At 43.0% G+C, this 17,648-nt stretch overlaps 1 protein-coding gene across 1 annotated transcript in view; it reads left to right on the plus strand.

Annotated features, from left to right (window-relative positions):
- The first annotated feature begins 2,236 nt into the window (after positions 1-2,236).
- BCKDHB (branched chain keto acid dehydrogenase E1 subunit beta) overlaps positions 2,237-17,648 on the plus strand; it is a 257,879-nt gene continuing 242,467 nt past the window's right edge. Inside the window, exons 1-3 of the mRNA XM_043438990.1 lie at positions 2,237-2,486; positions 14,255-14,332; positions 16,189-16,257. Coding sequence (XP_043294925.1) covers positions 2,291-2,486; positions 14,255-14,332; positions 16,189-16,257 — 343 coding nt within the window. The 5' untranslated portion in view covers positions 2,237-2,290. The remainder of the gene's footprint in view (positions 2,487-14,254; positions 14,333-16,188; positions 16,258-17,648) is intronic.

A 17,648-nucleotide genomic window follows, 5' to 3' on the forward strand; every position in this document is an offset into this window, starting at 1 on the left:
TGGATTTTGGTATCCTTGAGGGATTCTGGAATCAATCCCAGGGGGATACTGAAAAACAATTGTACTTCCTAAGACAATGAAAAGAGTCTACTTAGTAAGCTGTTTTTATTCAGCTGGCATTTGCTTCTTTTTTTTCTTGTTCTTCCCTCTGAAACTCATTGAACTGAGCGGAAGCTTAGTGTAAACTGTGAAGTTTGTGTGATTACAATGTGTATACATTCATTGATCATAGCAAATGTACCACTCTAGTGTGAAATGTTGATAGTAGGGGAGTCTGCCTTTGTGTGAGTGTGGACTATCAGCAAACTGAGAAAACGCAACTTGATTGCTTTTTATCCTTGCTTTTTGCCCTCTTTTTTAAAAATTAAAATTTGACTATAAACATGTAATTTTATTTTGTTGCCCCCTCCCTTCTTTCAAATAAAATAAAAAATACCCTCACTCACAGAAAAATACACAGTATAGTGTGCACATGCACGCACACACCCACCCACACACACACACCATGAAACAGAAGAGGTGACCATAACAACAACAACAACAAAAACAAGATGAAAAATCCCCCAAAAGTTGAATCTGGGAGGCTTGACAGGAATAATGGAGACATAATTCTGGTGCTCGTTTGAGCAGTTTTGAATTCCTGTCTCCGACCCCCTCCCCTGGAATAACTGCTACTTCTTTGAAAGAGACCACTGTGCTGAGTGACTGGAAGTCTCATCACTGGAGGACTCATCTCCACGCTGTCAGAGCTGTTCCTGATGTTGCTGCGGGGGTCCTTGTTTGAGCAGAGGGCTGCTGCCCACTCATGCTTGTCAAGAGACCTGTTGCCAGACTGCTGCTTGTGCTGTGATGCCTCCTTCCAGGACTTCTCCTTGGAGACTCATCTGTGTCGTGTACTATTTGCAATAAGCTGAGTGATCTATGAATGGGGAAAAAAAAAATCCCGTCTCTTAACCCCAATCAGAAAACAGACAGCTGGTGCCTCTCTTTGCCTCTCCTTTCCCCATTTCTTCTCTTCTTTGCTGTTGTTCAGTTGCTAAGTCGTGTCCAGACCCCATGAACTGTAGCATGCCAGACTTCTCTGTCCATTACTATCTCCCTGAGTTTGTTCAAACTCATGTCCATTGGGTCAGTGATGCCATCCAACCACCTCATCCTCTGTCGCCCCCTTCTCCTCCTGCCCTCAATTTTCCCCAGCATCAGGGTCTTTCCCAATGAGTCAGGTCTTTGCATCAGGTGGCCAAAGTCTCCTTGCAAAACCAAAGATGAGCCGGGAGGTCAGGAATAGCAGAAGGGGAACATCCTTTCCCCTGCTCCTTCCCTTTAATTCTTTCCCTTTCTTCTTCAAATTCTGCTTGGGACCTGTACTTTTCCACTTTCATCGGATGGAAACACTTTCATTCTTCTCTCTACCATATTTTGCTGTAATGCGAAAATTTATCTATAGAGAAGGTATCCTTTTATTTTCATTTTGAAAGTATACTTTGAAACATTTGCATTTTTAAGAGGGAAAATTTACAAAGTTTATTATTTTAAATGTAAATTAAGAAATTTTTAAATTCTCCAGGTCTCTAAGCTAATCAGGTCATTTTCACTGCACCTGGGCAAAAATGCACCTGAATTGCTATGAAGTGTATTTGCAGGTAAAATAGAAGTTTTACCTCTTTCCCTCGCGTTTAAACCCAGAAAAACAAAATTAATAAAAGAAAATCAATACATACTTAAGTACACAGGGAGAGTTTGAATAAACAACGGAGGCTTACAGCACTGATTCCCGCAATGTTCTGAAACCCCAAACTAATAACCAAATGCCAATCCACAACCCTTTCCATCTCTTGGAGGATAACTGAGGTAAAGAATGGGAGAGGTAAGAAAGGGTTCCATTTCAAAAGAAAACAGAAATCTTAAGGTGAAAAAGCCATCAGAACCTCACGACGCAGATGACACTGGAAAAAGCAGGAACCCAGGCCGAGTGGGAAATTGGCGGACAGGCGTGCGGGACCCCTGACTTTGCAGCTGACCCCAGCAAGACTCCACCTCTAGGAACCATCTCATTGGAGCTCACCTGTCAGCTAGCATCCGCCCCAGCCCCCTTTCCGCATGCGCACCACGGGCCAACGCGGCAGGGTCGTCTCGCAGCCCGTCCCACCCCCCGAATTCCGGGTTCTGATTGGTCCTCCTGGCAGGTCCGCCCCTTCGGCCCAGCCAATGGGAAAGCCGCCTCGGCGCTCCGCCCTCCCGGCCGGCAGCGGGCGGCCCGGTAGCCTGCAAACCCGGGTGGTGAGCGGGGATGGCGGCGGTGGCGGCGTCCGCGGGCCGGCTACTGCGGCTCCGCGCGGCCGGGGCCGAGGGACCCTGGCGTTGGCTGCGTGGCGCGGGGCTGCCGCGGGGCTTCCTGCAGTCCGCCTCGGCCTACGGGGCTGCGGCCCAGAGGCGGCAGGTGGCTCACTTCACTTTCCAGCCTGACCGGGAGCCCGTGGAGTACGGTGAGCGAGGGGCTGCCCTGTCCGCTCCGCTGCAGACCAGTCTCGCAGGCCGGTGGGAGCTCACTGAGGGTGCGCCCTGCCCGTCCTCGGCGGGGGCCGGCAGGCTGACCTCCTTGCACCCCAGCAGAGTCCCTGCCCTCCTCTCGAGAGTCCGCTACCTGTGGGTCTGTGATTTCCTCCTTAGTTCTATGGTCGCGCTTTCTAGAGGCAGCCCCTCGGCACCCTCGAGATGGGTGAGAGGGCGCGCGGGGTGTGCTAGGGCCCCAGAGTGGAGGGGCGGTGCTGGGGAACGCCTCCTTTTCTCCGCTCTCTTATCCTTGCGTTTCCATGTACGTCCCCTCTCCCCCTTCACCCCAGAGTTGTCCCAGCTTGCCCACGGAGGGGCCACAAACTACAGGCAGAGAGGTATGTTTAAAGAAAAAAGCAGTCCCCCCTCCCGTTTTTATTTTTGTTTGTTTTATTAGGTAAGAGAAAACAGAGGGACTAAAGCAACTGAATTGGTTTTCCCAAGGTCACAGAGCAGCTTCTTCCTAGAGATGCGAAACAGCCATCTTCCTTTCTATCTGAGCCTAGCACTGAGCTTGTGCTGGGCAAGGCTGCCACTTAGCCAAGGAAGGGTAAGCGGTGTGGGTAATGGGCGGAGGAAGCCATCGAATGCTTCCAGCTGCGGCAAAGACTCGCAGACCTCGCCGTATGACAGTTGCATGACTGTTACAGCTGAGTTTTCTGTAACCTCCGAAAGATCCAGTGGCTATCATCGCAACGTTGGGAACAATAGGAAAACAGTTAACTTTTCCTTGGCTGGCTAATCACTTCTCCCATGCTAGAGCTGAGGTTTGGGAAAGTGTGTCAGTATTTACTTGTGAGTAATAAAAATGAATATTTACTGAGCGCTAGCCTCAGGCAGGCCCTGGACTGAGAAATTTACATTCATTCTCTTATTTGATGGTTAGGACAATCTTAAGAGGTTGGTAATCTTTTTTTTTTTCCCCTCAGTTTTTTAGTTGGGTAGCTGAGATCTTGAGATAGTTTGTCCTGGATTACACAGAGAAGTTAGTGGTGTAGTGTTGCAGAGTGGCAGACCACTGAAGCAACTTAGTGTGCACACAGCTTTGGAATCTAATTATTCAGATTCCAGAGCTTCTATTCTAAACAATGTGCTAAACTGCATGTGGAAACTATTTACTAAGAGGTGTTCTGGTTTTGTGAAATAGTAGACACTGTAAAGGTGAACACAATTTTTTGTCACCAACAAAATGAACCTTGAATTCTGTCTTCAAAGAAACTAGCCCAATACTTGAGAAATAGAGCATAGGTCTTCTTAACCTCCTTCCATAATTATGGAATTACTAAAGCTTGAGTAAAATGATAATAAAATGCTTGTTCTTATAAAAATAACAAAAGAATATTACAGATAATTTGGATAATAGAAAAAACAAAAAAGATAATCTCAACACCCACTACTGTAAATATTGCTAATATTTCTGGATGTATCCTTTTAGGGATTTCATTCCAGTTTAGTGGAATTAAAGAATTTCACTAATAAAATGGGGCTTCCTAAATGGCTCAGCTGGTAAAGAATCTGCCTGCCAATGCAGGAGACATGGGTTGGATTCCTGGGTTGGGAAGATCCCCTGGAGGGGGAAATGGCAACCCACTCCAGTATTCTTGCTGGGATAATCCCAGGGACACAGGAGCCTAGTGGGCTACAGTCCATAGAGTCGTAAAGAGTTGGATACAACTGAGTGACTGAGCACACACACACTAAAATGAATGGAATAAAAATTTCCCATAATTGTAGTTTTAATATAAATACAATCTGCATTATTTAATCAGAAGCCTTTCCCCATAGTTTTATATAGTTTTTTATAGCCTTCTTTAGAAGAAGGCATGTTTTGGGAATTCCCTGGCAGTCCAGTGGTTAGGACTTCATGCTTTCACAGTGGAGGTCCTGGGTCCAATCCCTGGTTGAGGGACTAAGATCCTGCAAGCTGTGTGACATAACCCCCCCACCCCCCGAAAAAAAAAAAAAACCCAACCAAACAAAAAAACCTGTTCTGTTGAACAGAAACACTATATAGGTCAGTGGTTAAAATCTTGGCTATAGAATCAGATTGGCCTAGGTTCATCTTTATCCTTACCTATAACTTTAATAAACTTATCACTTAACCCTCTGTAAGCCTCAGTTTATGAGGACTTCATATCTACTTTGGAAGGTTTTTATGAGGACTAAATAAGGATAATGTGTGTAATGTACTTAACACAGTCTCTGACTGCTAAGAAGCAATCACTCAGAAAGTAAATGGAAACTTAATAATTACCTTTATACTTTTGTTGTTACAGTTTTGCAATGTTATAAATAATGCAGATGGAAACCTTTCTTGTATCTTTTATGTATCTGAGATTATTTCTTTAGGATAAAGAATAAGTCCAGGGGTGAGATTTGGTACTTGAAGATATGAACACTTCATTGGATTTTTAATGCATAATTCAGATTACCAGTTGATACTCCTATTTGCAGTATGAATGTGAGTCCTGGGTATCATGCTAAAATCACAGGTGTGCTGTGACCCTGTGATTTGTGGTGAAATACATATCTGGTGTTTGTTCTGTTCCTGGCACAGAACCTTTGAAAATTCCCATGATGAGAGCAATAAAAATGTCTTTAGTTGTATTACTGTTTGGTAAGCCCTGACGTTACTGAAGGGGCTTCCCAGGTGTGCTAGTGGTAAAGAAACCACCTGCCAATGCAAGAGATATGGGTTTGATCCCTGGGTCAAGAAGATCCCCTGGAAGAGGAATGGCACCCCGCTCCAGTGCTCTTGCCTGGAGAATCCCAGGGACAGAGGCGCCTGGGGGGCTTCTGTCCATGGAGTCACAGAGCTGGACACGACTGAAGCGACTTAGCATACAGCACACAAAGTTACCTAAGGATGCGGATTATCACCAGATGTGCTTAGAGAGTTGGAACTTGCAGTCCCACCCCGCTCACCTCTGGAAAGGGTAGGGGGACCTCCAGGTCAGCGGATTGCCAATGGCCAGTGATTTAATCAGCCATGCCTATCCAGTGACACCTCCCTGAAACCCCAAAGGACAGGGTTCTGAGAGCTTCCGAAGGAGTGGCGCTCTCAGAGAACATCTCACATCTTTCCACACACCTTGCTGTTTGCAGCTCTTCCATCTGGCTGTTCCTGAGTTATATATATTTTGTAATAAACTGGTGATCTAGTAAGTAAAATGTTTCTGAGTTCTGTGAGGTGCTCTAGCAGATTAATTGAACCCAAAGAGGAGTTGTGGGAGCCTCCGATCTTATGTCCATTGGTCAGAAGCAGAGGTGACAACCTGCACGTGGGGTTGGTACCTGAATCAGGGGAGGGGCAGTCTTGTAGGACTGAGCCCTTAACTTGTAGGATCTGACATTATGGGAGATCGTATCAGAATTGAGTTGACAACTGGTTGGAGACTTGCTCGGGGATATGTTAAAACACCCACACTTTGGAATTGGTTGTCAGAATTGTATGTGCTCATGTGCATGCATGCACGCACACACACTCACACTCACTCACTCACTCACTCACTATGGGGTATTTTGTGCTAACTGCACTTTTGTTTTAATATGCCTTTATTTCATTTCTATTGAATGTGTTCCCATATATTTGTTTGCTAGATTTCTTTGCACTTGTGTGAATTGAATGTTCCTTGTCTTTGTGTACTTTAGAAGTTTGTACACGGTGTACTTTTTTCTGTCAGTACTAATGCTACCTACCATTTTTGAGCAGCTGCTCTATTCCAGGTGGTGTTATAGACATCAGTCTATAATCCTCCCAGGAACCTTGTTGAATTAAAGAGCATTATGCTCATTTTATTTTTCTGGGCACCATCACTGCACCATCACTGCAGATGGTGATTGCAGCCATGAAATTAAAAGACGCTTACTCCTTGGAAGAAAAGTTATGACCAACCTAGACAGCATATTAAAAAGTAGAGACATTACTTTGTCAACAAAGGTCCGTCTAGTCAAGGCTATGGTTTTTCCAGTAGTCATGTATGGCTGTGAGAGTTGGACTATAAAGAAAGCTGAGTGCTGAAGAATTGATGTGTTTGAACTGTGGTGTTGGAGAAGACTCTTGAGAGTCCCTTGGACAGCAAGGAGATCCAACCAGTTCATCCTAAAGGGAATCAGTCCTGGGTGTTCATTGGAAGGACTGATGTTGAAGCTGAAACTCCAATACTTTGGCCACTTGATGTGAAGAGCTGACTCATTTGAAAAGACCCTGATGCTGGGAAAGATTGAGGGCAGGAGGAGAAGGGGATAACAGAGGATAAGATGGTTGGATGGCATCACTGACTCAATGGATTTGGGTGAACTCCGGGAGTTGGTGATGGACAGGGAGGCCTGGCGTGCTGCAGTTCATGGGGTCTCAAAGAATCAGGCGCAAGTGAGCAACTGAACTGAACTGATGCTCATTTTACAGATGAGAAAATTGAGGCTTAGAGATGTTGGTGGCTCGACCAAGTCTGATAAGTAGCAGGACAAGAATTTGAACCCAGACGTGTCTAATTCCAAAGCCTCCTATACAAATGTACTAATGTTTTGTGTGGTAAAGATACTAATGAATATATTTATTCTCTCTCTGTCTTAATATATTGTTATCTCTCTGCTTTTATTTGTGCTGCAAAGAATTTTTATTCTTTTATTTTGATTATTTTGACACATGGACACATGAAAGGGCCTCCCTAAATAGAGTAGTGGGCACAGTGGACTCTGAGGAGGTGACATTTAAACTGTACTATAAAAAAAAAAGGTAAAGGACTCACTTCTGCAAGGACCAGAGGGCAAGTTTGTTTTTCAGGAAGAAACAAGGGCAAGCAAGGGTGAAGTCCCTGGGGTGGGGTGAGTTTGTGATGTAGGACCCGAGAAAGCCACTGTGGTTGGGATGTTCTGAGCAGGGGATGGTAGGCAGCTCTCAAAGGCCAAGTGTAGAAGGAAGGGTCCTTGTATTGTGGGGATGAGGGTGTTCTTTCCGGCAGAGTAAATCCCCAAGGTACCAATGAGTTCTGTTCCGAGAGCATGTGTGAAGTTCAGTTTGCTGGTAAGTCCGACAAAGTTAGCCTAGGTACCCAACTAACTCAATCTGTGATATAGTACTGTACTGTAATAGGTTTATAATATGTTCACATCTTCGAAAGTTCACAACTTGAAGGTTAACATGTAGGGGACTTACTGTATTAGAATTTTTAGTGTCAGGAACAACATAAGTAACAAGAGGTTAGAAAGCATGAAGTTTATATGAGGAATAGGAATTAGTTTATCTGGAGGAAAATGGGAAGGGGTAGGAAATAAGTTTGGAAAAGTAAATGGAGGCCTTGAAAACTAGAACAAAAGTTAGGGAGGAGAAAAGATTGAATATCTGCAATGTGCTTTTCACTGCGCTGATGTATTAAGTGCAGGTTCAGATAGTGTTCTGTGGGTGATGGAGGGCCATTGACTGTTTGGCAAGAAAGTGGCCCGAGATGTACTCATGTTATATTCTTAGGCAAGTTTATAGAATGGATTGCTGAAGGGAAAGTAAGGAGATCGAGAGGTGAGTCATAGATCGAGAGACAGTAATTGTCATGTAGAGGATATAATTGCTTGAACTTGGGGAGTGTCCATGGGAATGGTTGTGCGTTTGGGAGGCATTGACCAAATTTGTTGCTGTTTTGCATGTTGGGGGGTCAGTCAGGGGAAGGTGTAGCCAAGGTGGCTTGACATTTTCAGCATGGGAGCCCAAAAGGATGGTCAAGTGGTGGTCTCACTGATAGAAATGAGGGCTGCCAGAGGAGAGGCATGTTTTTGGAGAGAGAGAGAGAGATGACTTAAATTTTGGATGTGTTGAGAGGGCTTAGTCCTTTTGGGCTGCTATAGGAAAAATACCAGTAGACTGAGTGGCTTATAAACAACAGAAATTTATTTCTTAGAGTTCTGTAAGTCCAAGGTCGCAGCACTGGTAGATGATTTGGTGTCTGGCGAGGATCTGCTTCTTGGTTCTTAGCCATCTTCTAGCCATCTCCTCACATAGTGGAGGGGGTGAGAGAGCTCTCTGGGGTCTCTTTCATAAGGGCACTAATCCCACTCTTGAGAGCTCAACCCTCATGAGCTAATCGCCACCCACAGGGCCTACCTCCAAATACCATCACATTGGGAATTAAGTTTCAACATCAGCATTTGGGGGGACACAAATGTTGTGTCTCTAGCATTGGCAGTGTGGGCAGAAGACAGCACTATGAGGTGGGTTGGTCTGATTCTAATCTGGCACCAAAACACCGATGTCAAAGGTGGCAACCTTTGGGAGCAGATCGTTCTCTCCGTGTCTCTGCTCATCTTACTCAGGATTGCTCCATTGTGTGTCCTTCCTCATTTCTGCTTCTACTCCACGCTTCCTCTTCTGACTGACATCATTGTTGCTCATCCAAGCCCTTCATGGTACCCCATAGAGTGAAGATCAGGATGAGAGCAGACGCTTGATCAGTGCTCACCATCTGCCAGACACACATGGGTGCCTCACATGTACTGAGTCCTTTAGCCCTTACGTGACTGTAAGAGAGTGTTAGCCCGCACCTTGTAACTTAGCATTGTGACACTGGCCGTGTGCATTAGTCTTAAGCTTTTGTTGCCTTGTCTGTACTGTCTCAGAGGGTCACTGTGGTCACTCAGTAAGATAATCCCTGCAATTACTGGCCCAGTGGGTACCAGGCACCAGTAATTGCATAGATTATCTTATTGAGTGGGGGAGGGAAGGTTAACCAGTGCAGAGTAGATGCTCCATAAATATTGGACATTTGATAGTAGTTATCTCACTGAATTCTCACAGTCATCCTACATTATTAGATAGTATTATCCATGCTTTGTAGCAAAGGAAGCTGAATGTCAGTAAAGTAGCTTTCCCAAAGTCACACAGGGAGTGACTGGCATACCGTGGTCTCAGGTGCTTTAGCTGTGTGGACTGTCTCTGTCTCCCTTCCTTGCTGCCCCGGGCTGCAAAGGGAACAGTTGCTGAGAATAACTGAGGACTGCTCATCAGACTGGTTCTGCAGGATCACCTTCCCTCACTCCCCTTTGCCTGGAATTGTCATTGATTGTGACATTGGTAGAAGTTTTTTCCCTGCTCCATTCCTCTGTTTTTAAGTGGTTGATGAACAATTTGCTCTGTGTATTTTTTAATTTTTAAGAAACGGCCTCATGAGTTTATTTGCTCAGCCATTCACTCAGCAGATATTTACTGAGCACCTATTACATGTTAGATACTGTTGTAAGGTCTGAGCACATTGCTCTGATCAAAGGCACTTAAGAACCTCTGCCCTCTTGGATTTTATGTTCTATTATGTCCCTTACATCCTGCCAGCATGCCACTTTATTTTTGCAGCAATGATAATGACCTGGCTTATTTTTTATTTAAAATTAAAATATTTTTTATTCTATTACAGGATATTAAATATAGTTCCCTGTGCTATACAGTCTATTTTATATATAGTAGTTTGATCTGCTAATCTCAAACTCTTGATTTATTGGCTCCTCCTTCTTTGGTAACCATAAGTTTTGTTTTCTATGTGAGTCTGTTTCTACTTTGTAAATAAGTTCATTTGTAGCATATTTTAGATTCCACATATAACTGATAACATGATATTTGTCTTTTTTTTCTGACCTAATTGGGCTTCCCTGGTGGCTCAGATGGTAAAGATTCTTCCTGCAGTGAGGGAGAACCAGGTTCAATCCCTGGGTCAGGAAGATCCCCTATAGAAAGAAATTGCAACCCACCCAGTATTCTTGCCTGGAAAAATCCCATGGACAGAGGAACCTGGCGGGCTACAGTCCATGGGGTTACAAAGAGTCGGACAAGACTGAGCTTTGAACTCTGACTTAATTCACTTAGTATTATAATCTCTAGGTTGATCCATGTTTCTGAAAATGGCATTATTTCATTCCTTTTTTTTATGGATGAGTACTATTCCATTGTGTATATGTACTGTATCTTCTTTATCCACTTGTCTGTTGATGGACATTTAGATTGCTTCCATGTCTTGGCTATTGTAAATAGTGCTGCAGTGAACATTGGACTGCAAGTATCTTTTCGAATTAGAGTTTTCTCTGGAAATATGACAAGGAATGGGATTGTGGGATCATATGGTAGCTCTAATTTTAGTTTTTTAAGGGACTTGATACTGTTTTCCAGTGTGGGTTACATCCCCACCATCAGTGTTGGTGCGGGGGGTTCCTTTTCTCCACACCTTCTCCTGCATTTATTTGTAGATGTTTTAATGATGGCCATTCTGACCAGTGTGAGGTAATACTTCATTGTAATTTTGATGTGCATTTCTTTAATAATTAGCAAAACTGATCATTTTTTCTTTTGCCTCTTGGCCAGATGATGACCTGTTTGTTCATGATGTTCTACTTAGGACAGTTTTGAGTAAGCAGCTCTGAGTGAGTGAGTGAAAGTCACTCAGTCATATCCGACTCTGCGACCCCATGGACTATACAGTCCATGGAATTCTCCAGACCAGAATACTGGAATGGGTAGCCTTTCCCTTCTCCAGGGGATCTTCCCAACCCAGGGACAGAACCCAGGTCTCCCGCACTGCAGGCGGATTCTTTACCAGCTAAGCCACAGGGGAGCAGCTCTGATCTAACCGTGACACACCATTTTACCAGAGGATGCCCTTTAGCTTTCATCCTTGGCTTGGGAAACTGCACTGCTGTGTGTATTTAAGTTTTTTTGTTATAACTTTCTGTCTTAGGAAAGAAGAGTCATCAGTCCAGCTTTGAAATTTTGCAGCCAGTTAATGATACTGGTAATTGTGTGATTTGGCAACTGGATTTAATAATTTTGTAGTGGTGTTCAGAAACATTTTTCTTTTCTTTTTTTTTTTGAAAGTCTTCCCAGTGGCACAGCTCTGATTAGATATGCTCAATGTATGCTTATCTTATCAGGAGGGAAGATTAGGCATACTTTTATCAATAGTTTTTGCTGTCACCTCCAGGAAAATAAGTAATTCTAAGGAAAATAAATATTTAAATGATATTACCTCTGAATAACTTATGATTTCTTCCTGACTCGTCCTGAAATCATACTGCATATTTAAAAAGAATCAAAAGTAAATATTGTTCTATTAAAAATTGTCATTTAAAGCTTTTAAAACCATCTAATAGAATAGTAGTTAATCCAAACCCCCCAAATTCTGATTCTGTTCAGAAAAATAAGTATTCAGGAATGAAAGATTATGTGTTCATATGGAAATATAACCTTTAAATACCCTTACTTGTAAATTGTTTTCATATAAGATGAGCAAATTCTTTGTGGTTATCAAGCAATACTGTCCAGATTCACTCTGTATGATTTTTATTATTAGAGTCTTTACTTTATTCTTGTACTGGAAACTTGCCAAGCTGCAGTTCAATGAGATATCTTAGGAGCATTCAGTATTAATTCAAATGATCAACAGACTTGAAACAAATACTAGCATAGATGTTTAGGCATTTTCATCCTCCCTAGGGTCTTAGCTGTGAAAATCCTCACAGATTTTCATTGATAAAAATCTTACTTTAGGAAATGTTTGAAAGAGGAGAAGGAGTGGGAATGTCATGGTAGTTGAGTACCGGCACCAGTCAACTCTTCCAAGAATTTTTCTAGAATGGAGAAAAGTATTTAAACAAAGTACCTATTAAATGATATAGGCTTAGCCTGAAGAAAAATAAATTGTGAGGTAATTATGGACATGGAGTGTGATGGTGATATGACAACAATTTCTTGAATAAATTCCTATTCTCCTCACCAGAAATATGAGTAGAAACAGGCTTTATTATGGGTTCAGAAGGCAGCAGGGCAGATCTGATTGAATATTTGTTGTTCAGTCACTAAGTTGTGTCCGACTCTTCATGACCCTGTGGACTGCAGCACACCAGGCTTCCCTGTCCTTCACTATCTCTTGGAGGTTGCTCAAACTTATGTGCATTGAGCCAGTGATGATACAGACTGTCATTCAGCAGTGGTGGAAGGGATCAGAAAGACATGTGAGCCCAGAGCTGGACAGAGAATCAGAAGGCTGGGTGTCGATGGAAGATGGCAGATTGGAGGTATCCTGAGTCAGAGCCTGCTGTGGAGCCGGGCTGTTCTGGGTATGGGTCTCCAGGAAAAGGACAGGTGACCACGGTCTCATGGCTGCAGGTTGAAGGCAACAGCAGCTGCTGTTGTGATCCAACCTGGGAATTAGACCTTGGCTTTGAGGATACACAGGCAGCTGAGGTTTACAGAGTTTAGGTGGGCCAGTGGTAGGGGAATAAGCAGCAGGCATTGGAGGGATTTGATAGCTGCATGGCTGTGGGTCAAGGTGCATGGATCAGGTGCTGACATGAAGACAGTGGTGGTTTAATTGCTAAGTTGTGTCCGACCCTTGCCACCCCGTGGGCTGTAGCCTGCCAGGCTCCTTCCTCTGAACATGGGGATTCTCTAGGCAAGAATACTGGAGTGGGTTGCCATTTCCTTCTCCAGGGGATCTTCCTGACCCAGGAATCGAACCTGGGTCTCCTTCATTGCAGGCAGATTATTTACCAACTGAGCTACAAAGACAGAGCCTGAACATCAGAGAAGACACAGGCAGAAAGGAGCCTTTTTTTGCTCTGAGTTGTGTTTTCACAGATGATTTGACCCTAAATTTCTAGGAAGACCATGGGCACTGGGCAGCACTGAGGCTTAAATCAAAGCCCTGAAATCATGATTATTTCTGAATTCTGACATTTGGAACTTTATCAAATAAAGCTTCATACCATTCAGAATAATGCCGAGGTCAAGATGAAGGACACAGACACAGTCCAGAGTCTAACAAAAATTAGCTAATATTTATTCAGTGCTCACTGGTCATGCACTCTTCACTGTTCTGTGCATTTATTGCTCCATTTAATCCTCTTAACAGCCCATTTCGGGAGATAGAGATTGGCTGGCAGAGACTCTACTTAAGCAATAAGATAATAGGAAGGACCAAGCTGTCGTGTTAAGGCATGGGATTGTGGAGTTCTCCAAACACTAGCGGGCTCAGCTGGTAAAGAATCTGCCTGCAAAGCGGGAGACCTGGGTTCAATCCCTGGTTTGGGAAGATCCCCTGGAGAAGGGAAAGGCTACCCACTCCAGTATTCTGGCCTAGAGAATTCCATGGACTGTATAGTACATGGGGTCGTAAAGAGTCAGACACGGCTGAGTGACTTTCACTTTCCAAACACTAGCAGTTCTCTCACTGAAGTTCTTTTAGCCTTTCTCATTGTTTATGGCCCATGGCTATTTGCTTTTATTGGCACATTTAACACATGCCATTGGTCATGTGTGTTTGTTATGAGCTGTGTTCCTAAAACCCATCCAGGGCATCTTCCCAGACCCCTCCCACTCTGCTTGCTTCTCTTTACTGACTTTCTATAGCTTTTATTTATATGGACACATATTTGTTCAACTTCACTGAATTCTTTCTTCCTTTTTTTTTTTTAAATAGTTGTTTTTAAATTGTTTAATATGTTTCAATTTTGCCTCCTCAACAAGCATCTTAAAGTTGTATTGCTTTTATATCTTCCACAGAGACCTTACCATGGTAAATAATCCAGTAAATTTGTGTAATATATTCTATGCTTTCCTTTCTACCTTGGCTTTAATCAAAGTTTAATTGACTATTAAAAAACTGATTGTAATATGTGATTCATTATATAATTCATTATAATACATAATTTTTTTTTTTAATTTTCACAGGGCAAACTCAGAAAATGAATCTCTTCCAGGCAGTAACAAGTGCCTTAGATAACTCATTGGCCAAAGATCCTACGGCAGGTAAACTTCCTTTGTGCTTGACTGTGGTTGTTGTTGTTTAGTTGCTAAGTCATGTCCAGCTGTTTTGCAACCTATGGACTGTAGCCCACCAGACTCCCCTGTCCATGGGATTTTCCAGTGAAGAATACTGGTGTGGGTTGCCATCTCTTTCTCCAGGGGATCTTTCCGACCCAGGGATCGAACCCTCGTCTCCTGCATTGGCAGGCAGATTCGTTACTGCTGAGCCACCAGGGAAGCCTCGCTTGACTGTGGTAGTTGTGTTAATTCAGAATCAAAGATTTGCTGGAAATATTTGTCTGGAGCTCAATGAATAGCATTATATCTACTTGAAATTTTTACAAGATCTGAACAGATGCTTAAGGCTAAATAATCAAATCATGATATTAAACACATTTTTATCCTCTTATTATGAATTAGTTCTCATGTATATCTGACACTGACATCATTAAATTAACTTTCTTCCATGGTATGTGTGGTCCTGATAATACATTAACATAATACCTTTTACAATATGTGCTACTGTTTCTCTAGCATATAGAAAAAATGGAAAATATCACTTTGTTCAGCTATTTATTTATTGATACAAAATGAGAGTTTAGTTCTGTGCTTTCATTTGGGATACATTATCATTCAACTTGTAAGATTTTTTTGGAAAATAACTTTAATATTGATAATTAACTTTATAAGTACCTTATCTTATTAAATTGAATTATTGATATAAAAAGGGTTGTATTGCTGTGCATTTTCTAAATTAGATTGACTTGACTTTATATGTGTATTTAGTATACCTTGGGTTTCCCCTTGAGAATCTCTGGTTTAAAGGTCAAGAGGAAAGCAGGTTAGTTTTCAGGAGAAGTGAGAGCTGGACTTGCTTTGTTTTGAAAGAGAATGACTGATATAGTCACGTAGATAAGGGTGAGTTATTTTCTCGAGGTCTTTGAAGCTGGTGAGGTGCATTAATGGGACTAGAATTCAGCTTTGTGAACATCCCCTTAGTCAGTTTAATTTGCCTTGCCTATGTAGCACCCCTGAGTTTTCACCAGAACTATTCTTTGCCTTGCTCTTTACATTCCATTATACTTGCTGTCTATGTCACTCTCCTACTTGTGACTATTCTGTCAGCTTGAAATGCTGTTCCTTCAGCTTCTTCAAATTGCTGACTCTCACTGTATATTCAAAAAAAAAAAAAAAAAAGAAAATCAGGGGACTTCCCTGGTGGTCCAGTGGTTAAGACTTCGCCTTTCGATGCAGGGGGTGTGGGTTAGATCCCCGATTGGAGAGCTGAGATTCCACATGCCTTGCACCCAAAGAACCAGAAACATAAAAACAGAAGCAATATTGTAACAAATTCAATTAAAGACTTTAAAAAGGATCCACAGGATTCCTTAAAAAAGGGAGGAATCATTAACGCCCCCCACCCCCAAGCCAACAGAAACACCCCTCAAAAGCCACTGCCCAAGGGACACATATACCTAGAGTGTGAGTCACAGCTCTGCCTCTTGATTTCTGTCTTGTTAAGTTACTTGACTACTTTTCGAGGTTCCAGATTAGTGTTTCTTTCTCAACGGAGGCTCCTCCCCTTACATGTCACACTGTCTGGAGACCCTGTCGGCTGTTACCGCTTGTGCGGTCAGCAGCCCACCCACTGGACGAAGACCAGGCATGTTGCTCTGTGTCTGCAACACACAGGACAGAAGAATCATCCAGTCCAAAGTGCCACTCGTGTGGAAATTGGGAAACCTTGATTTAGATCTCGGAGTCCATTTCTGTTTTCTAATTTCATATGTAGACATTTACATTACTTATTTCTCACTGTTACGAATGATTAGATACAACGTGTTCCTTATTTTTTTCAGTAATATTTGGTGAAGACGTTGCCTTTGGTGGAGTCTTCAGGTGTACTGTTGGCTTGCGAGACAAGTATGGTGAGTCAGTATCTTTATACATGAACAGCGTTCCGGTAGAGTTTACACGTCTTGGCAGTACAAAGTATGCCTGTTAAGATGTTTGCTGTGTCCTTATTGCATCATCAGATTCCTTTTGTTTCCACAGCCACCCCCAGAATGCTTTGGCCTAGATTTCACTGAATGTGTTCTAACTGTAGCTTCCCTCTGATCTAGTTCATATTGTACGTATTACAGATTCAAAGTATTCTTCATTAAATGTATTGTTCGTCATGTCATTCCTACATCTGGGGATCTTCAGTCTCTTTTTGCTGCCCTACTTTTGCCAATTTCAATCCCACTCAAGGTTCTGCCCTATTGGTCACTGTTCATCTTTTATTATCTGCATTAGGATTCTCCAGAGAAATCAAACTATTAGGATATACCTATGTGTGAGTAGATGTATGTGTGTGTGTATAAAATATACCTGTATATGTATATGTTTTTATATCTATATGTGCTGTAGTATGCTTAGTCGCTTCAGTCATGTCCAACTCTGTGACCTCATGGACCTTAGCCCGCCAGGCTCCTCTGTCCATGGGATTTTCAGAGCAAGAATATTGGAGTGGGTTTCCATGCCTTCCTCCAGGGGACCTTCAGGACTCAGAGATCAAACCAGCATCTCCTGTATCTTCTGCAATGCAGGTGGATTTTTTTTTTTTTGCCTCTGAGCCTCTGGGGATGCCCCATCTATATCTATGTTTATACCTGTACATACTTTCCAGATGGTGCTAGTGGTAAAGAACCCGCCTGCCAATGCAGGAGACATGAGAGATACGGGTTCGATCCCTGGGTTGGGAAGATGCCTTGGAGGAGGAAATGGCAACCCATTCCAGTATTTTTGCCTGGAGAATCCCATGGACAGAAGAGTTGCGGGTTACAGTCCATAGGGTCTCAAAGAGTCAGACATGACTGAGGTGACTTAGCATAATACAATCTGTATTGAGAGAGCGAGAATCAGAGATTTATATTTTAAGGAATTGGCTCCCACCATTGAGGGGCTCACAAGTCGGAAATCTGTAGGGCAAGCCAGCCGACGAGAAAACCAGGCAGTCTTCAGGACAAATTTCTTCTGGTTTGGGAAACCTTAGTCTTTCCCTTTGGAGAAGGCAATGGCAACCCACTCCAGGGTTCTTGCCTGGAGAACCCCCTGGACGGAGGAGCCTGGTGGGCTGCGGCCCATGGGGTCGCCCAGAGTCAGACACGACTGAAGCGACTTAGCAGCAGCAGCAGCAGCAGTCTTTCTGTTTAAGGCCTTCAAGTGATTGGATGAAGCCCATCCACATTAAGAAGGATAATCTGCTTTACTTAGATGTTAATCACATCTAAAAATACCTTCTCAGAGTATCTAGACTGGTATCTGACAGCCGGGC

The sequence above is a fragment of the Cervus canadensis genome, chromosome 20 (genome assembly GCF_019320065.1).
Source record: "Cervus canadensis isolate Bull #8, Minnesota chromosome 20, ASM1932006v1, whole genome shotgun sequence".
Taxonomy (NCBI): domain Eukaryota; kingdom Metazoa; phylum Chordata; class Mammalia; order Artiodactyla; family Cervidae; genus Cervus; species Cervus canadensis.